The sequence below is a fragment of the Rhinolophus sinicus genome, chromosome 4 (genome assembly GCF_057876585.1).
Source record: "Rhinolophus sinicus isolate RSI-liver-muscle chromosome 4, RSI-T2T, whole genome shotgun sequence".
Classification (NCBI taxonomy): Eukaryota; Metazoa; Chordata; class Mammalia; order Chiroptera; family Rhinolophidae; genus Rhinolophus; species Rhinolophus sinicus.
The window spans coordinates 117,984,497-118,007,497 of NC_142504.1; the positions used below are offsets into that span (position 1 = coordinate 117,984,497).

At 55.1% G+C, this 23,001-nt stretch overlaps 1 protein-coding gene across 11 annotated transcripts in view; it reads left to right on the forward strand.

Moving 5' to 3' along the window:
- ATP9B (ATPase phospholipid transporting 9B) overlaps positions 1-22,060 on the forward strand; it is a 172,920-nt gene extending 150,860 nt beyond the window's left edge. For 10 of the 11 annotated variants that reach the window (XM_019715633.3, XM_074339808.2, XM_019715637.3 and 7 more), the window contains 9 exons: positions 435-524; positions 916-1,060; positions 1,285-1,349; positions 2,159-2,314; positions 2,433-2,497; positions 7,618-7,726; positions 16,247-16,304; positions 17,009-17,212; positions 21,548-22,060. In XM_019715633.3, the coding sequence (XP_019571192.3) occupies positions 435-524; positions 916-1,060; positions 1,285-1,349; positions 2,159-2,314; positions 2,433-2,497; positions 7,618-7,726; positions 16,247-16,304; positions 17,009-17,212; positions 21,548-21,684 (1,029 nt within the window). In that variant the 3' untranslated portion in view covers positions 21,685-22,060. The remainder of the gene's footprint in view (positions 1-434; positions 525-915; positions 1,061-1,284; positions 1,350-2,158; positions 2,315-2,432; positions 2,498-7,617; positions 7,727-16,246; positions 16,305-17,008; positions 17,213-21,547) is intronic. The other variant, XM_074339811.2, reaches the window with a different exon arrangement.
- The last annotated feature ends 941 nt before the right edge of the window (positions 22,061-23,001 follow it).

The following is a 23,001-nucleotide window of genomic DNA, read 5'->3' on the forward strand; positions in this document are numbered from 1 at the left end:
TCCCCCACCACACTCTCACCGTGGACTACTGCGGACTTTTCATCGATGGTCATTGTGGTCTCTTCTGGGACCCTGTTGACAAAGTCCACTGTCGTCCCCAAGGGCAGAGCAGCTGTGAGCTCACCGGTGCCATGTTACTGTTTCTGCACGAGCCAGCTTCTCCTGCTCACTTTATCCTGTTGTAATTGTGGTACTTTCACTGCCTTTACTGAGTGAGTTCCTGCTGTGAGGTGCCAGAAACCCAAAAACAGTCTGTTAAGTAAGGAGGCATTTGTCCCCAGCACTGTCGGAGACACTGGGAAGAGCTGTTTCTCACAGAGCTTCACGTGGAGGTAGCTTCTGCCTCTGGATCTCACTGATTCATAGGTGAGACGTATGTCAGAGCGTCGGCTTTAGGTAACACTGTAATTTGGGTCCCTCCCCCTTTTGTGCAGGTCACCAGTCGAGGAGAGGCCCATCTGGAGCTGAACGCCTTTCGAAGGAAGCATGACTGTGCACTGGTCATATCTGGGGACTCCCTGGAGGTGAGGCTGGTCCCTGGCCCAGCACGTGTCTGTCTGTCTGCCCATGTCCCTGGAGGTGGGGCTGGTCCCTGGCCCAGCACGTGTCTGTCTGTCTGCCCATGTCCCTGGAGGTGGGGCTGGTCCCTGGCCCAGCACGGGTCTGCTTTTCCTGCCACTGGACAAAGGGCTTCCAGAGTTGAGTGTATTTATCTGGCTGCTTTTACAAGCCTGCTGTCTTTGCAGTCACTGCTCTCATGGCAGCAGCAGAGGCAACTGTGATGAGCCAGAAGAAATGTCGTGCCAGTGTCAGGGCAGTGACACACTGGCTGTCACAGGGCAAGACCAGCCCGTGCGTTGGGAGGAGGCCGTTGGGCCCGCGGTGGCTGCCGGTGTGAGTGGGTCTGTGTTGCAGGTGTGCCTGCGGTACTACGAGCACGAGCTCGTGGAGCTGGCCTGCCAGTGCCCCGCTGTCGTGTGCTGCCGCTGCTCGCCCACCCAGAAGGCTCGCATCGTGAAGCTGCTGCGACAGCACACACACAGACGCACCTGCGCCATCGGTGAGTCCTCTCCGGGGACGTCCCAGCCCGTGTCCCTGTGGCCTTGCGCTCTGAGCCCTGCATCTCGCAGACACTGTCATGCAAATGACGGGCACAGTTTTGTTCCAGGTCAGGCAGCCGGTTGGTGGTGTCTGTGTTGCTGGGTGTCCTGACTCGGCCTCTGCTGGTGAGAAACAGCTCCGTGTGCAGGCCTTTACTTTGTTCCCGTTTTCTGTGCTCTGCAGGTGACGGAGGGAACGATGTGAGCATGATCCAGGCCGCAGACTGCGGGATTGGGATTGAAGGGAAGGTACGTTTGTCCTCTGTCACTGCAGCGTCCCGAGTGTGCCCTCAGCTGTGTGCTGGGCTCCAGGCTGTGGGGTAAACCCATTACTGTGACACCTTTAGGAAGTGCAGGTAGAAAGCAAAGCAGGTCCATGCCAAAACCCTCCAGGGTCCTCACTGTCCTCCGAGTGCTGTGTGGGACCCTGTAACCTGCAGGCCCCTCCCGGAGGCGTCACCACGTCCTCTGGCAAACCTTGGCCACCCTTAGGACCTGCACCTTCTCTCTCGTGCTTGACACACGGGTCATGTTTGATGTCCGTGTCTCCTGGCCAACTGTGAGCTATACTCACATGCAAGCACACGCAGAAAGACCTGGAATGAATGGGACCCCAGTCCCGGCTTTCCCTGGGCTGCTGTACTTCCTGGCACCTGACAGCTGTGTGTCAGTCCACACGTGAAAGGCCTCCCCTCCCCGAGCCCTAGCAGCTTCATGAGTCAGCAGACAGGTTCTTTGAAATACAGGTAACAGGCTTAGAAGGTTGTCTTGATGACACCCCCGATCACAGGGTCGCGACCCCCACCCCCACCCCGGCGGTGCCCGCTCCGCCTCTGCGCAGTTTCTGTGAGCGACAGAGCTGAAGCACTGGGACTGCGAGCGGGTCGGCTCCCCGTGGCAGGTGCCACGCCGCGTGGCCCCTCTCGGATGCTGTGCCTTCCCGGTTGGTGGGCAGGAGGGTGTCACCTTCTGGGTGGGGTTACGCTCCGCACGCGCTCTGCGGGCTGTGGTGAGCGTGAGCCCTGCGCAGGGTTTCTGAGTGCTGCCGGGCATTGCAGGAAGGCAAGGCGGCCTCGCTGGCGGCGGACTTCTCCATCCGGCGCTTCGAGCACGTGGGCCGCCTGCTGGTGGTGCACGGGCGCAGCAGCTACAAGCGGTCAGCGGCACTCGGCCAGTTCGTCATGCACAGGGGCCTGGTCATCTCCACCATGCAGGTGCCGCAGGGACAGGCCGGGCGTGGCGCGGGAGGGCGCGGGAGGGCGGGTGTAGGTGGGGGGTCTCCTGGGCGTGGGCCAGAAGCCTGCACTGACCGCTGTCACTTCCCTCCCGAAGGCCGTGTTCTCCTCCGTCTTCTACTTCGCGTCCGTCCCTCTGTACCAGGGCTTCCTCATGGTGGGGTAAGTGCCGCGCCGGCCTGCTCAGCACACTCACCCACAGGCCCACACAGCGTGTTGTTTGAGTAACTCGGTGGCTGTCAGAGTTTCAAGTGGCAGGTGCTGACATAAGAAACCATCGCTGTGCTTGCGGGAGCCTGGGGACAGTTCCTGTCCCCTCATTCCTCTTGCAATAATACTGTCAAATTTCACATTAGAATTTCTGTCTTCACGGCGAAGCCATAATTTGTGTGGGGAACTATGTCGGATTCAAGGTGTTTGAAAGCACCCTGTGGCATCCTGGGGAGAGCGAGGACAGCCGGTCACAGCCCCCGGATGGAAGGGCCCTCCTGCAGCCTCTCCAATCCTGGCTAGAACACCAGGACCATGGCGGGGCAGGACTGGTCAGCAGCCACAGGCAAGCAGAGCACATTGCAGAACAGGCGCGATGACAGTCCCCCTGGCCATAATACCGTCTCCTCTTCAAAGACACCTGCTCGGTGGCTTCAAAACATGGGACACAGAGTGGCGTGCTCATGGTTTACAACTGAAGCTCAGTTTGCCTACTGGATCTACAAAACTGGAAGTTTTTGTTAAAAGGGTAATCGGAGCTGCCTTTCTCTTCATCCTCTATAATTACAGCAGGAAATGAAATTGTGGTCACGCAGCCAGTTTTCTCACGGACAGCGTGGAGCCCATCACTCACCGGCCAGGCGTATCCCACAGTGTGCAGTGAACACGTGCTCGCAGCACTGCTCTGAGCCATCGCAGCCCAATGGTGTCCCTGTGACACAAGCTGTGAGCTTACCTGCATCGTAGGTGGGAGCAGAGACCCAGCAAGCCCGGGAACGCTCAAGGCCACAGAGCCCATAGGAGACAGAGACGGGGCAGAGTCAGGCACGCGCTCCTGCGTTCCTGCGTGGGCAACCAAGAACAGACACGTGCTGGCGGTGGGTGTCCTGAGTGCTCGCGGAGACGGAGCTGGGCCGGGCCAGCCCTGCTGCACAGTCAGTGCTATGAGCTGCCAGTGCCCCGGGTCAGAGCTGGCGACGTGTCCTACCCCCTGAGGCTCCAGCCTCTTCACTGCCCCCTGTCCCGTGATGGTGTGGCATGTTGTCGCCGTGTGCAGCATCGGAACTGCTCCTGCACATGCGGGGTCCCCTGGCCCATCTCCTTTAGATGGCTTCTCCCAGGAAACTCCTCAGCTCCTAGGCCCATCTGTGCATCTCAGCCTCTCCCCCCAGAGCTCTGCAGGAACACGTACCCACTGGACGTCACAACCAGCACATGGACCTGGCAGGAAGGGCTTCGGACGGCTCGGAGGGCAGGCAGTGAGGCTGCTGGCGGGTGGAACTCAGTGGGCCACCACCTCTCATGTGGACACGTGTCCCTGAGATAGCGCTCGCGCATCCAAGCGCCCCTGGCTTGCTCATTCCACTGGGACTAGGTCCCCCACCCTCGGCCCAGCCGACTGGATATGCACAGAACCAGCTCCAGGCGCTCAGCGTTCTTCACTCTTCTAAAGACACATTATTCAAATAAAAAGGCAGACTGGGAAAAACTTTTCTGTACACACAGGACAAAGGATTTGCATCAGGAGTATTTAATGCTCTCTAAACAACTCAGTTTTTTTCCTAAAAAGGTAAAGATTTGTACATACATTATAAAAGAAGATAAAAGAATGGAAAATAAGCACTTGGAAATATATTTCTCATCAACAGTTACAGGAAATACAAATGTAACCCATAGCGAGTATGCACTACAGAGGCCAAGTAAGGAGACTGACCATGCTGAGTGTGGGCGAAAACGTGGAGTACCTAGAATCTTACACGTCCCTAGTAGGAATGCAAAACGGTGCCACCACTGCAGAACAGGGTTTGACAGCTTTTACACGATTAAGATCCCACATAGGCCCCAGTTGTGCCCCTCCGAGTGAGCCCATTTGTACACGAGCACTGGCACACGTTTGTTCCTAGCTTTGTGTGTGATGACCAGAGACGGCCACAGCCAAACACCCACCCGCTGATGAGCAGGGCAGCCAACTGCTCCCTCCACAGCGCGACACGGGAGAGAGGTGCGGCCAGGCCACGCGGGTGGTTCTCGGGGACCCCATGCCCAGGAAAGCAGCCAGGCGCAGGGGCTCCTGCTGTGTGACCCGTCTGCGTGACACGAGGGCAGCACGTCCATCCTGGGGAACCTCACAGTTCTCTGGCTTACCCAGGGTTGGGGAGGGTCACCAGGGGCCCTTTCAGGGGCTGCAGGTTACAGGACTAAACAGTCAAAAGTCACCAGAGTACACACACTGAAAACCACACCTCAGTAGTTAATTCAGTCAAAGCCGGTAGTGATGAGGTTTCCTAAAGGTTGGAAAGCTGGAGAAATGTCTGGCAGAGAAGAGCAGGAGTTCTCACAGAAGCGCTTTACACGCATGGAGACTCCCTGCGGACGCTCCTATGACCTGGTGAGTCACGCACTGCTGACAGACGCCGCTCGTCATGTGTCAGCAGACCCGGGTCGAGCCTGTGTCCCATGTCAGCGCGTTCTGTCTGGACTGCCTGGCCCTTTCGGTCCCTAAATTCCAAGGGAGCTGGGAATTGTTCCAAGAAGATTAACCAAAGTAATTAAAGATCTGGAGGAAAATTGAAAAGTATTAGGTTAGTGCAAAAGTAATTGCAGTTTTTGCCGTTGTTTTTAACCTTCTAAATCGCAGTTGCTTTTGCACCAACCTAATACCAGGTTTAACTTTATCAAGAAGTTGAAGGCACGTAAAGCTCTCTGAAGCACATAGATATTTAAGATTTCTGCCCACCAGCCAAATCCAACAGCATGAGCAACAGGAAGCAGACTGCAGTCTCCTTCATGAGAGGCTGTGTCCTTCACCACCCACATCACAGCCATTAGTGACCACGGAAGCCTTAGAGTAAAGCAGAATTTGGCCCCAGGTGTTCACCTGTCACACGCTGACGGGTACAGTGGTGTCTTCAGACTCTTCTGCATCTCTGCCTGCCACTGAATAACTTCCCAACCTAACAGCTTTTTCACAGGTGAAATGTCATCTTAAAAAGTCCAGGCGGGTCTCAGGGCCCCTGGGATGGCACACAGCGGCGGGTTCTCAGCTCCTCCCTTGTGTGTCCCATGCTGGGAGCTGAAGGAGTCACAGCTGGAACTGACTCCGGCAGAGTACTGTCCCCACCTCCCTGGAAAGTGGGAAGCCAGCACTCCCACCCTCACGTGGCTATAGTGGGGTACCCTCCCCAGTGGACACGTGTGCAGGCAGGACCCCACCCCAAGTAAGGACACAGTACCCACCTTCCCCAGCAAAGCAGCGTCAGGACGCTAAGGTTGGAGCCAGTCTCCTGCACAAACCCAGATGTCCAGGTGTCTGTAGAAAACCACTTGCCCCACCAAGAACCAGGAAGATTTAAAGGGAGTGAAAAAGACAAAACAGCACCCTGAGATGCAGGGATGAGAGAATTCTCTGCAAAGGTGTAAAAGTGCTTTGATGAGCAATTATGAACACAGTGGGAACAAATGAAAAAATGTCTTAGCAAAGAAACAGAAAACATAAAGCAGAATCAAAGGGAAATTATAGAAATGAAGCATAATAACCAGAACAAAAATGTACGGGAGTACGGAGGCAATGGAGCCTGCAGTGAACGGCAGGAAAGGACATTGGAAAAGGACTCCGTGAAACAATAGTGAGAGTAAAAAAGACACCAGAGCCTCAGGGGCGCGCCAGGCGTTAACACAGGTCTCACACATGTGTCCTTGGAGTCTCGGGAGGAGGAGAGGGCAGGGCCGAAAAGGACTTGAGGAAATAATGGTGAAAACTTCCCAAATTTCGCAAAAGGCATAAACCCACAGATTCAAGAAAGTAAGCAAACCCCAAACAGGATAAAGTCAAAGAAATTCACACCAAGATACATCACAGTCAACTTGCAAAAACTAGAGGCGAACACCTTGGAAGCAGCGACAGAGAAGACACCTTACCTGGGGGGTAAAACAGTTCGGTGACAGCAGCGTCCCATCAGAAAACAGGCCAGAGGAATGGCAGACCTCGCTGCTGTGCTGCAGGAAAGGACAGCGGGCGCTGCAGCCAGAGCCCCGTCAGGGAGGGAAGCCACATGCCCAGGAAATCCCACTGGACGTGGGATCGACGCAGTGGCAGCTCACCAGAGGGTACAGGGAGGCACAGGCATGTGGAGAGATGGGGAGCTGCAGCACGCATTGGGGTGCAGATTCAAACCATGAAGGAGAGTGCCGGTCACCCAGCACAGCGGATGAACCAATCTGTGACATAAAAGGTTTTGACGGAGAGACTGGGCCACCACGTGCTGCCGCTCTGGGACACAGCTCAGCAGTTTTTTACAAAACCACATGCACCATGTGGCCCAGCAGTCACACCCCTGGGCTTACGACCCCAATTGGCAGTCCTGTCCAAAATAAGTGAACACTTAACTTTTACTAAAAAAAAAGAACTGCAGCGAATGCTTGTGGCAGTTTCGTTTGTAATAACCAACTGGGAGTCACCTGGATGCACTTCTGTGAGTGGTGGGGCCCCAGAAGCTGGTACATCTATAGCTGCAAACAGTCGGTCGGCGGAGGGAGGCTGGCACCGCAAGCCCCAGGCAACCCCAGGGGACCGGGCTGAGTGCGAACGCCCCAACAGCCCCCTGCCATGTGCTGCACGTAGATAACCTTGAAGTGACAAAAAGTGTGAAATGGAGAACAGGTTTGTGGTGTCCGGGGCGAGGGGGCTGGAAGGGGGGTGCTGGCAGGAGGGCATGGGCTGAGGGCTGTGTGTGTCTGGGCGCTGCCAGTGTCCCCTGCTGCCTGTGGGGTGGGCTGCAGTGGGCAGGACGCTGCCATTGCGGGTAAAGACCGAACGGGTCCTCGGTGTCGCGTCTGACGCCTGCTCTGAGTCTGCAACGATCTCAAAATGTCTGTAAAAAGAACCCAGCCCCGCTCGCTACCCGTGCACATGGGTGTCTCACAGGCCATCCTGCTGTGCTGTGGGGACCGTTGGGTTTGGGGGAGTCGTACTTGGCCCAGCTTGTCCATGTTCTGTTTAGTGTTTGGCACTTTGGCCTCTGGCTGCAGACGTGTGTCCGCGGTCGGCTGACCTGCCTCCTCTCGGGCCCCAGGTACGCGACGGTCTACACCATGTTTCCTGTGTTCTCCCTGGTGCTGGACCAGGACGTGAAGCCCGAGATGGCCATGCTGTACCCGGAGCTCTACAAGGACCTCACCAAGGTGAGGCACCCGGGCCTGCCCGTGTCCAGCTGCCGCGAGCCCCATCCTGGGCTTTCCCAGGGCGTTTGCCAGGCGGGGGGCGGTTTCCATGCAGGGATTAAATCCCGCCTCTGTCCTTCCGGGCATGTTTTTGTCTCCGTTATCTTCCTTTGAGTGAAATTTCCAAAGGGGGGAACGGTTGCTCTCTCAAGTGCTGGCAGGAGTTAGAACTCGCCCCACGAATGCCCTGAGCCCCAGGAACGCTTGTGAATGTAGCAGGCAGACAGGCTGCTGCATCCCTGCTGGCCGATAGGCGCCCTTCCCTCTTTCTGTGCTGGGGGTTCCGCCTGCACCGACTCCTGTCTGTTGGGCACAAGGCAGCATTCCTGAGCTAAAAATCCAGGGCCCCCCTGTCCCAAACCCCTGTAGTCATGGGCTTCAGCACTGCGCCAGACACATGAGCGGCAGTGTGTTTCTGTCCCCAAGGCCACGCACTGCTGAGAGAAGGACCCCCATGAAAACCCCATTTCCCCGAAACTATGCAGAAAACCTGTTTACTTGCCTAAAACTGTGCTCTGTTAGATTGAAATATTCCTGAAGGAAGTCTTGAGTTTATCAAACTTCTATGAAAGCACATTTTTGTAGCAGAGGAAACATGCTCAGCTCTCCAGATACAAATCGTGGGGCTTGGGAATCTTCCAAAAGGCTGGCTGTTCCACCAACACTCTGAGCAAGACCCACTAACCCCCAGGTTCAACGTAGGTGTGCAGGTGCTAGCCTGGAGTGTCCAACTCCGAGTTCTGAAGCTGTAGTGCGTGTGGTGTAACAGAGAAGGGACTGGCTAGGCAGACCCAGCGGGCTGCTGCCCGGCACCGCTGACTGGTCAGTGGTAGGTCACGTGAACTTTGGGATTTCATGGCGCCGTCGGAAGGAGCTGCTGAAATTACGGTTTTCAAGTTCCTTGAAAAAAATACAGAATGCCCATATTACTTTTGGAATCAGGACAAAAATAAACCTTGTCCACCAATATAGACTAAATAAGCCAGAATAGCAAGCACTATGGTCATGACGGTAACATCATTGTACATATTACGAGTAGAAGAAACACTTTGGCTTAACGTACTACAGTGGTGAAATCATTATTCTTCAACAAAGCAAAATAGGGTCAAAGATCCAAAATCTACAGGAAGCTGTTGCAAATAATTATAGTTTTAGTAGATTGTGTTTCCTTCATTCCAAGACTCCAGAGTGCATATATAAATGCTGCCTCGCAGATTTAAGGGGGTACATGAGCTTTCCTGTAAGAATATAAAACTAGATTAGCCACCCCGATTCACGGAGGCAACCACGTCTGAGCTGAGTCAAGGTCCCCTGGGTCAGGCGGGCAGGGTGGGGATTGCCGGCCCGTTCCTGGGGTGAGGCAGCGGAACACATTCTCCCTGGACCCAGCAGCCTCTCTCCTTATGGGTGTCAGTCACTCAAGTACAAGAATATTTGCAGGTCACAAGCCTCCAAGCTGACTCATGTCTGTCTGTCAATTCCCTGCCATTAGCTGATACATTTAAACATGAGGGGAGGTCAGGAAACCACGTTCAACTCAGATGAAGCTGGGTCTCGTTAACGTACCAGCTTTCCATGCCTGTTACGGCGGCCAGCAATTTAGAATACTTTAATACCCTAAAGTCAGGACACTAAATTTTTTTGAGAAGAGTTGAGTCACGTATTTTCTCTAGTTTCCTTTTCTTTAAGATTGAAAATCTATACTTTTTGTCTTTATAGTATGTATTTCCTTAAAAATCAAAAATTCTTCAAATCCTTTAAAAACAAAATGGCACCAAAGTACTCAACCACTTAACTTGATAAAGATTGAGTTACTTTATCTTCTTGGTGCTAGAGAGCTATTTGGAGGCTTATATTGTTCTGAAGACTCAGCCGAGCTGGTCTGAACACAGCACTTGGCGTCACCCTCCAGGCACTGGGCAGCAACCGGGTGTGAACCCTCAGCATGGGCAGACTGGTGGGGGTGCTGTGCTGGGGACTCGTGAAGACACGGAAGATGGGGGTACTGTTCTCGAGTCTGCATTTAGTCAGGAAGAGGAAACACTTTCGGGTGAATTAATGACGGTGAGACAGTAGACGGGGCAGCAGCATAGAGTAGGCAGGTTGGAACGGGAGCAGCTGACCAGTGACTCATCTAGCTGTGAGTTCTGAGCAAATCGAGGGCCACAGAGACCGAAATCATCAGGTGGGCAGCGCGCACGGCCCTGGCAAAACCCAGGTGCTGTGCTGGGAGGCCCGACACCTGCTTTTACACGTAATCGCGAGTGCGTGCGGCAGTCTGGGCACACCCGGTGCCCTCTGGTGTCAGCAGCGGCCGGGTCTGGCCAGAATACTCACCACTCACTCTCCCTCCAGGGCTCCGCCGCACGGACCTGGGATCTGCCCAGTGGGAGTTTGCAGAGTGGATGCATCTGTCAGATGAGAGGCAGCATCTCCTGCCTCTTCTAAAACCATATAGTCTTCATTCCTTGCAGAAAATGGTGTGTCTGTAACAATGAAATTCTGGTGTTCCTCTTTAGGAAGTCAGATTCTGTCTGAATTATTCAGCTTTACTTATGCCTAGTGCTGTCGCTTGTTTTCTGGGTGCTGCCAGTGAGGCAGGAAGCGTGTGTCTTCATCCCCCTCCTGTCCTGCAGGTGGCTCTGTCCTGAATGGCCTGTGGGCCCTTGTGAAAAGCACCTGAGCCTGAGACCAGGGGTCAGGATGCGTGAGGCCGTAGAGCAGCGTGTGGCTGGCTCGGCCGAGTCAGGTGGGCTGAGCCCACGTGGTATCAGCTTGTAGGAGCGAATCCAATTACTAATTCATAATTCCTACTCGTGAGAAGGTAAACTGCTACCTGACTACAGAAACACATGGGCTGTAGTTGTGCTTATGGTGAAAGTGTCAGGCAGGTGACATGCCGACCTTCACAAAGCCCTGGAAACCACTGGCCATTGCACTGTGGGGAGTGCTTCACTGTGCAGTGTTTTTCTGTTGAATATTCTCCACACAGTTTTCGCTTTTGAAATGTATGTTTGTGTCCTTATCTAATAGTGATAAGGCAAGAAAAGGAAATTCAAAGACAGATGAGAAAAGAAGAAATAAAAATATCTGTGCTGATGCCATAGTTGACTGTAGAAAATCCCAAAGACTCCCCAGAAAACCTAGACTAGCAAGTCTAATAAGGGTGCTGGATACAAGGGAAAATATCTTGAATCACTTCTAAACCTATGCATGCAGTGAACAACTGAGGCCTGAAAAAAATTTAAACACTGTTTATTTTATAAAAAAGGGAAACGCTTTGGTATAGCAAAGTATGTGGTGGGATATTTATGCTGAAACTAAAACACTGACAGAGAAATTTTAAGAAGGTGGAAATGAATGTCCATGGATTGCAAGACTCCATGTTGATGCCCCATGACCCGCTGATCTAAAATTTACATGGAAAGTCAAGGGAATGGAGTTACCAAAACAATTTTGACAAAGAATGAAGCTGGAAGACTTCCTGTGAAGCAGGAATCAAGGCAGTGATGATTGGCAAGGGACAGACACAGACCAGGGACTGGAAATCCAAGGCCCAGAAACAAACCCAATGCCTGAGCCCACCTCTGACAGACGCAACAGGACATTCAGTGGGGGAAGGACCGACTTGTCCACAAATTCTGTTCCCACCGCTGGCAACCCCCAGCAAACATGGACCCTCCCCCACCTCACACTTCTACCGAAATTCCCTCAAGGTGGGTCATGACCTGAATGTGAAATGGAAAACTAAACTTTCCAGAAGAAAACATGCATCACCTTGGGACAGGCAGAGTTTTAGATATGGGGTCAGAAGCATGATTCATACAGGAAAGAATTGACAAATTGGACTTTATTGTGATTAAAAACCTCTGTGAAAGACCCTGTTAAGGAAGCGGAAAGAGACCACACGCTGGTAGAAAACATTTGCAAATCACACCTTTGACAAAGGACTTGTGTCCAGAATATGTGAAGCACCCTAAAAACTCAACACAAGCACCCAGTTGTTAAAATGGACAGAGGCCTGACTGATGGTGTGCTGAGGTGGTCGTGTTCACACAGCACGAGCACATGAGGGTGTGCCCAGCGCCGTTTTCCTTATGGGATTGTCAATCAAAGCACGATTCTCCCGCAACGTGTAGAATGCAAAGCGGGACCCAGCCGCCAGACGCTGGAGCGTGCGGCCGCAGGAGCCCTCAGTGCTGTGGGATTTCCCCGAGACAAAGCCTGTTCACACAAATCTGTACACGCCATTTATGGCCCCGTGGTTGGATCTGCCAACACCTGGGACCTGCCAGGTGTCCTTCATCCGGTGGCTGGTGCAGCCACACCGTGGGGGCAAGAGAGACATCAGGTCCACGGCACGAAGAACCTGAAATGCACTTGGTGTGCAGAAGAAGCCACACTCACATGTTTGTGCGGCCACTCATCTGACCCTCTGGACGGAGAACAGAGCAGGTTGCTCAAGGTTTAGGGATATGAGGGATGACTGCAGGAGCAGTTTTGGGGTGAGGGAACCGTTGGGTCTGGCACCCTGGTGGATACGTGTCTGCGTTTGTCAGAAGTGCTCAGCACAGTGGGTGGAATGCAGACTGTGACAAATGAACCTGACCACAGAGAGGTGAGTCACAGCCACGCCGGGCGGGGAGGACAGGAGCTGCCCGAGTGCCTGGGGAAAAGCGTCTGACTCGGACGTCTGGGAAGGCCGAAGACAAAAACCCACAGCAGCCCAGGTCTGCAGCTGTAAACGTGCTCTCAGGAAAAATGCTCTATCGTAGACGAGCGCTGAACACACAGGAGACACATGGCTACGAGAGCCAGGTATCCCTGTGGGAGGCGGAGCTCGGAGCTGGAAGAGGGGGCAGCTAGGACACCTGTGCCTGTGGGGGCAGAGACCGAGGAAGCAGACGTGTTCGCACTTCCCAGGTGTGTCAGGGAGAGGGAAGGGCGTGCTGGGGGGGGCCGGCACCTTGTGGAGGGAGAGCACCTGTGTGGCAGAAAGTGGGGACGTGCTCAGACCAGTGGGCTCTGACAGTGGCCGCATGTCCAGATGAAAGCGCCCCACAGACCAAACTGAGATAAAGTGAACGGCAGTCGTGCCAGGTGGTGACCCGGGATTGAGCTGAGCGCCCCATCCACACTGGGGAGAGGCCCCTCCCTGAAGAAGCCCGGTGTTGAGTCTGATGGACCAGGGACCGGGGTGGCTCCAGAGCCTGAACCGTCCCTGCGTAGTCTGCAAGTGCCCTCCCCGCAGATGCCAGTCACGTCCTCCTGCCATGGCACACTGTGGGGACGCACCGCCCTCATCGTGCCCTTCCCAGCAGCCTAAGCACTACGAGACACCAGGCAAACCCAGCCCGGGCGCTGTACAGCCACCGGCCGGCAGTGGTGAAGAAAGCGTCCTGGTCACCACCCAGGGCAGGAGTGGGGAGCCAGCTCAGGTCACAGGAGCCTACACAGCAGTGATGACAGGCCACTGGGGCTCTGGCTGTGGCGGAGGACACACGGAGCAGCTGGTGACGTCCACATACCTCGGTGCTGGCAGTGGTTCTGGGTCTGCGTGAGGCGCCAGCCTAGGGGAGCTGCAGAGGGTTGGGGGGGCTCTGCAGCTCCTGCCTGTGTCTGCACCCCAAGTGCCCTCGACACCAGATGGGTGAAATGAGTCGGCAAAGCCAAGACATTCTCCCGAGGTCGATGTGCAGAGCTGTCGTCATAAACATGTCTGCTGACCCTGGCCTGAAGCAGTGAGGTCACCTGTCAGGTGACACTGCACGGGCCAGTTCTTGTAGAATCTGTTCAGAAGTATTCTGGGCCGTGGCGGTCCACAGTTGTCACGTTCTGAGCGGCGTGTTTCGTTGGATGGAGGCGGATTCACCCCTTAGGAACTCAGGGTGAGAACTTCAAGAAATAAACCAGTGATACAAGAAACGAGCGACATTGGGGTGACCCCCAGGAAGTGAGTCTTCTGCCCCTGCCCTCGTACCCGGGGGCGCACGTTTCCTGCTGGAGAAGCCCTCACTGCTTCCCAGTGGCCGGGCCAGCTGAGTCAGGGGACTGTCATCCCATGGTCACCCCTGCCATCCCCACACCAACTCCGCTCCTCAGAAGATGGTTCCAGGTCAGTTCCCCTGCGTTTTTCCCCATCTTTAGTCAGCTGTGTAAGCTTTTACTCCCAGCCTCCTCCGAAGTTGTCATGAGGGGAATAGGAGGAAAACTGCCATTTTCCTTTGTTCTGGTGGAACCAGAGACAGTAGGTTGAGGAGGAGGCTGGGAGAATGAGTTACCGTGAGAAAGGTTACAACGCGGGCAGGAGTCCTCGCGCTTCTGAGCTGTTGGACGTCGCCCACTGTGGCCTCAGCGCCCCCTCTGCTGTGTGGGGTCACGTCCGTGCGACACACGCCCCTGGTCGGCCTGCACGTAGCATGCCCTGGAGCCCTTGGCCTGTCAGTCACATCAACAAATAGTGCGAGGACCTCCGGTAGGTCAGCCTCCCAGAGGCCTCCTGGGGCCTGTGGTGGAGCTGTGGTGGCTGAGTAAGCGGAACGGAGCCTCTGAAGTCTGTCCTGGGGACGTCGGCTCAGCAGGCGTTCATTGGAGGCTCACTCACTAGCTTCCCGGCATCGTGTTGTTTGTCTCACCCACGTGGGGACTGTGCTCATCACTTCTGCGCACAATGGAGGGAACCAAGGCACTCGCCCCTTCTGTTCAAGTCGCAACAGAGCTAGGGAGGTACGGCCCTGGCGGGACTCCGAGCCCAGCGGTGTGTGGCCACAGCGGCGTCCGTTCTGTTCCTGGTCACAGTTCCTGCCGCACGGTTATTGGCGTGTGCATGGGGGAGGGAAGGACCACCCATGGGTGGTGACAGCTGTGTTCCTGCTCCTAAGTCATGTGGATGGTCCATGGGCCCAGGACAGTGCTGGACATGCAGCCTGGACCGTTCAGAGGACGTCTGCGCCACTAACTACACGATCTTTCTTTGCGTCCCAGAGCTAAACTCTAGAGTCTTGCATACACGTCTCTCATCCAGGAGCGAGAGGCTCAGGAGCGCTTTCCAGTTGATTTCAGCATGTCCACTGATACTTAGGTCACGGGCCTGGGGGCAAGTAGGTGTCAGCAAACCTCGCGACCAAGTAAATCTCTTCATGTCAAAAATTAAAGTTTAAATTTCTGTTAAAATACTGAAATAAAATTAAGCACATACTTAAATACATAGGAGTTTTATGAGCAAAGACTGAACCTCCACTAGTATCCAGTCAGAGACACACACTTGGGAAAAATGTACTGAAAGGACCTATTTGAAATATAAATGTTTACATTTCAAAACCTCTGCCTTTAAAACTCAGTGTGCCCTGTTAACAAGTCACGACGTGTGAGTCTTACTTTCACATACAGTAGTGAGGACTGGGGTCGGCCAGTATTTTCCCAGACTGGCCCTGGAACCGGGGGACGCCCGGGGGTGGCCGTGCTGGTCCTGGGCATACAGCTCCTGGACGGTCAGAGGGCTGCAGGCAGCTGGGACCCACACCTACACTCTCCCCAGGTGTCGCCGTGTGACGCATCCCTCTGTTTGTTTTCCCCGTGGCATCAACTCTAAGGCCTCCCTGTCCTCATTTGCTGTAACTGGCCCCATGGGGGGACCCAGTTGCAAGCAGAGCTTTGGCCTCTGATCAGTGACACGGTTTGGTAGCACTAACCTGCTGATGACCTTGAGGAAATCACCAGACTTCTTAGGTTTCCTGTCCTATAAGTGGAGAGAAGCCACACTGCACTGTGTAAGGAGCACACGCAGAGTGGGGTACGTGTGATGGCCTACGTGACGAGACGCTCTGCAGGTCTCTGCAGCACTTGGTCCTAACACCCTGTGCTGCCACGGCCTCTTCTAACGTGCGTCACCCTCACCACCGATGGCCAGTGTGGCCGCTGAGGACCTGGTGTCCATTCTTGGATGTAAGTGTCTTCAGGGGTGCGGAGAGACGAGACCACGGCCAGTATTCTGCCTCGGACCCGTCCCTGATAGCCTGGGCGCAGTTTTAAAAGTGAGGATTGCTGCATAGGAAGCCATTCTGTTCGTCTGTGTTGGACTTACTTACGTGGCGTCTTCCAGAAAGGCTCTGAGGGATAATACTTCCAACCTCAGTCTGATAGACTATCTTTTCTCATCTAAAGAAACTAAAAAGTAAATACAGTAATATGTGTTCCCGAGAAATAGAGAAGTAAAGGGAAGTTATTTTCACCACAAAGAGTCTTTATCCCCTAGTGCGTTTCAATGTGTGTCTGTGCACTTGGACTCCGGTCACTAGGGAGCCAAGGGACACGTAACTGTGGCTACATGTAACGGTCAGCAAAGGTCAAGCCACGAGTGTGCAGAGTGGACGACTCGACACCCCGGCGGGACAGGTGGCGGGGTTGGTGTCTGGTTGGGCTGGGGGCCCGGGGTCTTAGGGGAAGCACAGGCTGTTAACCAAGCTCTCCCGCTGTTCCCAGGGCAGGTGCTTGTCCTTCAAGACCTTCCTCATCTGGGTTTTAATCAGCATTTACCAAGGTAAGACAGCCCTTGGCTCCTGGTGGCAGGCTTGGTTTCACCTCCCAGTTACGTTCCAAAAGCTTCTAATTTCATCAACAGTTAGATGTTGCTTCCTGTTTATCTTGTCAATCGCTATTCCAGACCTCTTCACAGTGCATCATGGGTTGGTATTTGTAACTGGTGAATGTCACCTAAAAACAGACCTGGTTTTAATTAAATGTTAATCCAGAAAAATTTTAACCAGCACTTACCATGTCATACATGGACCCCACACAGTGGTTCTCTTTCACGAGCCCATGGCAAGACCGAGAACCTGAATTATGTCATCAGAAGTGGTCAGGAAGCCTTGGTTTAGTGTCCGGACAAAGGAGCGCTTGTTGCAAGTGTAACTAACAGACAGCAGGCCCGTCCCTGACGTGCTGACCATGGCGCTCACTGACGTGGAGGCGTGGCTTCTCCAGAGAGCGAAGTGTTTCTAAGCCTCTGCTTGGGTTTCTGACGGTCTAGCTAGTACCACATGGTACATTCCTCAAGATCCAGAGTTTCAGTTCTCAGTCCCAAGCGTGGGTGTGTACCTGAGCCACATCTCTGCGTGTTACAAAGATCAGTTAGCTCTTCCCAGGATCCTTTTTTCCCAGCTGGCTTGCACAGGAAGAGAATTTCTAGCCCAATCAGAAAAAGTTGCATAAAAAGCCACACTGGTCACCCTGGCTGTTTTCCAGGCGGCATTCTCATGTACGGGGCCCTGGTGCTTTTCGAGTCTGAGTTTGTGCACGTGGTAGGCATCTCATTCACCGCCCTCGTCCTCACGGAGCTGCTGATGGTGGCGCTGACTATCAGGACATGGCACTGGCTGATGGTCGTGGCCGAGTTCCTCAGCCTGGGCTGCTACGTGGCCTCGCTTGCTTTTCTCAATGAATATTTTGGTAAGTTGCCTTGGAATCCTTTTTCGGATAATTGTCTATTATTGACTTTTAAACATTTTTTACTATTACTTCTTCATACCATTGCCTTAAATTGCAGATCACAGTAAAACCCGCGTCAGAAAGCTCCACAACACAGAAGCTTGTTTAGGGGAGAAAGGTTAAACTCCTTGCAATAATTTGTAGCAGTTAAGATTTTCACCATGTTGGCTTTTAAAAAGACACTGCTAAGTGGGGACCACTTCGCACAGGCTGTGACGTTGGTCCTCCACGGTTGCAGCAGCGTGTCCCAAGACGGGGCCCAGGTGCCCACAGGGCAGCGCTCCCCTGCCTGTGCCCCTCATGCAGAGGCCACCGGGCACCATGCTGATGGCCTCAGCCCTGTGAGCAGCCCAGCTGTCCGGCACTGTGGCGTGGTGTCACCAGCACCGTGTTCCTGAGCGCGTGCAGTCCTCCCAACCTGCCACCACCAGCCAGGGGACTGGTGTGTGATGCTAGACAAGAGCTGACAGTGGCAGTGGCTGTCCCTACGCTCCTCTGGTCCAGACTGAGGAGAGCGGTCAGAACCGCCACTCTGTGTGGCCTGCCGACACTTCTTCCTCAGGAGTAACTTCCGTGAAGGCACGCGCCTCGACGGGAAGTGACTGTGGGAGGGAAGCCTGGTGCTGGTGGGCGCGTGACATCCTTGTCCTCGCCAAGGCCTCCTGCGTCCTGGCAGCATTGGGCTGCACCCCGAGCCACTTGAGCAAACCCCACGCGTCGCTCTCCTTCCCCAGATCTCAAGCCTTCCCAGCCAGGGTTTGATAGTGTCCAGAACTGTGAGAACTGTGTCCGTGGCTGGTGGACGGGGCTCATAGGGCTCGTGGGGTTTCCTTGCAGGCATTTCAATCAGACAGAGAGAAGGGACGGAGCACAGTCAGTGGGAGGGAAGGCAGCGTTTGTCCTCAGGCTCCTGACAGGGGGGAATGCCGGCTGCGTCCCCACCGTACGTGGAACACAGTGCAGTGCTGCTCCTGGTCCGAGACGGAATTTTCCAGAAGGTTTTCAGAAAAGAGAGGACCTTCTCCTGTCCCTGATGGAATGTCAGCAACCCTGACAGTAGTGACCTCTGCCTCCGGGAGGGTCCAGTGAGTCCCATGTGGAACTGTGACTTCCCAGAACTGACACCCACTACCGGGCATGACGTGTCCCTGCCACCTGCCTCACCGGGCGCCGGGGCACACCGCCGTCGGCACACACCCCCTCCCAGAGCTCACCGAGGGCATGAGCAAGCCGACTGTCTGGCGTTGTGCTGCAGCCTCTGCCCATTCCAGGCGAGATCTGCTCTGAGAACAGGACGCCCAGACGGGCCCGTTGTTCTGACGTCCCGAATGAGAACCAGGCCTGTGCCAGGTCACTGAACGGGGCCCAGGTGACAGGCCCCATCGGTAACCCAGCGGTTCCAGTCGACTGACTCGTGTCTGTTGAACATGTTGGGCAGCCAGGGTCACCAGACAGCTGAGGAAACACTAACAACAGACAGACACAGAACTCCAGAAAAATAAGAGGGAAGAGCTGCATCCATTCCCCAAGCAGGGGCACTGTGAAAAGGAATGCTCAAAACGAGAGAGTTCTTGGAAACTGGAGTCATGGGGACAAAGGACAAGTAAAAGGACTGGGAAGTAAAGCCAAGACACCTCCCGGCCCGCAGGTAAACACGAGGCAGAGAGAGGGGTAGTGGCCTGAAAGGGAGTGTCCCAGGCTCAGCCAGGGCGACGCCCCCCACCTCAGGGGCTCCAGGAAGAGCGCAGAGCAGAGAGCTGTCTGGGAAATCCTGCAGGAAAGGCCCAGACGGCCGAGGCAATGAGAAAGGACTTACGCCTAGACTCAGCCTTCTGGAAACTTCCGGGTGCCCGCAGGATAAAAAGAAAACCCTGAGAGCTCCCCGGGTAGGCAAATCCCGTCTTGCGCCCCCTGGGTCGGGGTGACTGTGGCTTTGGGAGGCCACCAGACCAGAACAGATGACAGCACAGCCCCAGCAGGCAGTGTGGGGGCAGGGCAGACACCAGTCTGCGAAGGCCGTTGGCAGCATCGCCAGAGGGAGCAGCTTCTGTGCAGCCCACGTCCCGCGCTGCCCTGTGCCCGTCTCCCAACAGCTTGGTTCCTGGAGCCCCTTTCTGAGGCCTGTCAGCATCTTGCAGGACGAAAGCAGACGGACGTCTTGGGGACCGGCTGTGGGGCACTTCCCGGGGTAGTTGCGTCATTCAAGCTCTGGCATGACATCTGCTCCGAGGACAGCCAGAGTAGCCGCGTCGGTCATGCTCTGGCAGGACGTCTTCTCTGGGGACAGCCCGGGTCTGCACACTGAGCAGGCAGCATGCCCGTGCTTCTCAGGGAGCTGTGATGACAAGGAGCCTCACCCAGCTGTGGCAAAGACAGGTTTGTGACACGCCCTGAAGTGTCAGCCCTGTCTCCTCAGGGACATGCTGCCCGAGCAGATGCCGGACCCCACGGTAGGGCCCCTGCACAGCTAGGGAGGGATGGGCCAGCCGCTCGGACTCACAGAGAGAAGGAGCCACGTGGGTGACACTGACACCAATGGACGGCTGCCTCACAGAGCAACAGGTGACTTGTTCAGCGAGCACTCACGGAACCGCTTAGCACGGTCATGAAACTCGAAGGCCACGAGCACTGCCCCTTGAGTAAAGTGACAGTCTGGCCATTTGTGATCAGCCAGCCTTGCCCATGCGCCACAGCCCTTAGTTGACCTCCTAGGGGACAAAGATGACAGCCTCACAGCAAGCCGTGAACCGTGAGTTGTTGGTAAAAACTGACACGTAGCTTCACAGGAAAACGTCTCCAGCCTTTACCCCGGAAGACGAGTTACTAAATGGATTCTCTTTCGGCGAGTTTGAACAGTTTTGAGCAGTGGAGATGTACGAGATTTGTCCCCTTCTCATAACTTTACCATGTGCGTATTATAAGTGGCAGAGAAGTACAAGGAATCCCACTATAAACGTACATGGTGCCTGAGCTCACACTCAAGTCTTTCCTCAGTGGTGGCCACGTCGATAGGAACAAATGTAAAAGTTAATGTTTCTGTATTAAAAGAAACGTTCACCAAAAAAGTAGCCAGGACACCTATGAAATGGCTCTTTCCAGCTGTACTTTCTGTCCTGATCAAGAAAAAACATGGCGTATTCTCCTATATGGCTATGAATTCACGTTGCGTGAACAAGTGCATGGTGACGCGCGTCACAGTTACAAGGGCACCTCCCAGTGTCACTGTCAGTGCTGCCTGTGTGGCTCCGTCTCCGTGGCTGGAAGTCCCCACACCGCCCGCAGTCCGCCTGCTCTCGTCTCTCCTCCTGTGTGGTGTCCGAGCGGGCACAGGCAGAGTGTCTTCTGGGACGTTCTTAGGTAGGTGAAGCTGTCATGTCTTCCAAGAGTGTGGAAATTGAGCAAAGCCGTGTCGGTCAAATGCTCAGCTGGTCAGAAGTCTCCTGGAACTCGGTTTCCGGCCAAGCCTTGGTGGCACCACATAAGCCTTTGCCGCGGCTGTTCCCAGTGGGAGCAAGGTCTTGTGCAGGTTCTGTGCTCCAGGGTTGGGGGCCACATGCTAAGTCCGCACAGCGGCATCCAGGTCCCTGAGGGGACAGTTTATCCATCCCGGCAACATTTAGTGGTTGAGCCCCTGGAAGACACTTTCAGGGTCTGCAAACTCCGGGTAAACACAGACTGTGACCGGGGTCTGTGGGCTGCCATACCCGGCGCAGCGACCGGTGTTCTCCCCATGCCCTGTGTGCATCAGAGCCCCTGCCTCCTCTTGGAAGGTCGTTGTGTTCCACCTCGGACAGCAGTCCAAAGGGATTGCTGCCACTTGGACAATCGGACACTAAATGTCAGGTTTCGCCTGTGCCTCGTCCCGCAAGAAATTCAACAGCACAGGCCTCTGGCTGCAGCTCTGTTACGCGGCAATAAAGGGCGCTGGGGAGGGCTTCTCTGGTTTTGAGGGACAGAAAGGACAGGTGTGCAGTGACAGCACCACCGGTGGCCTGCTGTTGCCTCCCCCCAGTACCTGAGGGGACGGGAGACGGATGGGCCTGGTGCCTGAACACATCACAGATCTCCGTTGCCAAGAGTTGCAGCCTGACCAGCGGTGCGTGAGCTCTGCCACCCGAGCAGTGCTTGGCCGCGTTAGTCACACGGGACTTTGGCTCTGTTATTTCGAGAATCCAACAGCGCTTCAGTAAAGAAACCTGAGATTCCGGTGGGCCCGCCTCTGTAGGTCTGGAGGTGACGGGAGGCGCCGGGTGGCCTCCCTGCCGCCTCTTACGTTTTCCCCCTTCTCTCTGACAGATGTCGCCTTCATCACAACCATGACCTTCCTGTGGAAGGTGTCAGCCATCACCGTGGTCAGCTGCCTGCCACTCTACATACTCAAGTACTTGAAGCGCAAGCTGTCCCCGCCCAGCTACTCCAAGCTGACCTCCTAGGCGCCAGCCCTCCAGCTCCGCGGGGTCCTGGTGGGTGCAGCGGGGCTGTGGCTGCTGGGAAGGACGGGAGAGGACTGGAGCCCCGAGCGTCCTCGGGTGGCACTGCAGCGCCCCATCGTGCAGGGTGCACCCCTTCTTTCCTTTTTATTGTTTTTCAGAATTTAATTTTCTTATCAAACCAGCTTCAGTTTCTATTGAAAATGAGCCCCAATTATCTCACTCTTACTGTAAAGCGTTCATCTCAGTCTGGTTTCTGAGAATTGAAGTGAAAGTCTATTTAATATTCTGCACTTTGCTAACATTCACGTGCTTCCTTTAATGTTACAATATAGACAGCCATCCCTGCTTAACTAGAATAAAACCTGGACGCTGCAAACATGCTGCGGCGGCCCCGTTTATGTGCCACCTGCTGGGCGGGACACCCGGGTGCATCAAAAGGGACGTACACCTGCACGAGCCGTCCCGTGGTCCCCGCTGACGTTTGTTGAAGGCGTGCTGTTGGGAAAACCTGTTTGTAAAGCCCCATCCTTTCCGTATTTGTGACATCACGCAACTGCAAAGCCCGGTCGGTCAGTGCAGACACCATGTCCTTTGAGCACTTAGCCCTGCAGACTGGGCGCCCTGGCGGGCTCTCCTTGCTCGCTCAGGCTGCAGAGGCGCCCACGCACCTGAGTGACCCCCCCACCCGTAGGTAGCCCTGTGTCCCATGCAGTCATCACGACTTCCGTGAGCCAGCTCAGCTGCTCTTATTGAGGGCCATTTCCATGGGCGAGCAGTTGGTCCCCCTCTTGTAAAGCTCGCGGGTCCCGTCCACTGGCCCCCGAGCCTGATGGAGGGTTTCCCAGCAAGGCTTCCTGACCTCGGGTTCTTTCTTGTTTCCTGTGGCACCAGCTGATTTGGGTGTGTTCGCCTTCTCCAGCTGTTCCCCACCACATGTCCCTGTCCCCCCAGTCACGGAGAGGCGGCAGCCAGCCCTGACTCTGTCCATTGCCCATCATGGTGGTTGCCTTGGGCACCACAGGGCTCTGGGCCAGGACGTCCTGCTGCGGCGCCCCATGGGGGTGGCGACCAGGGGGGACATTAGGGGTCGTTCGCCGGGCCACACACAAGGTGGCACTGTCCTGTGGGTCTCACCGGGCGAGAGCCGTTTGCGCTGCTTTTCCACTGAGAACGTCCCAAGGTCTCTCCTGGCCTGCACTGGCATGGGCCTCCCGGTGACTCCCGCCCTACGCCTGAGCGCAGCGGGCAGGGGGTGGCCGCATGCTGGGACCAGGGTCCCAGACAGTGTGCAGCCAGCAGCCTGTGAGCCAATGTAAA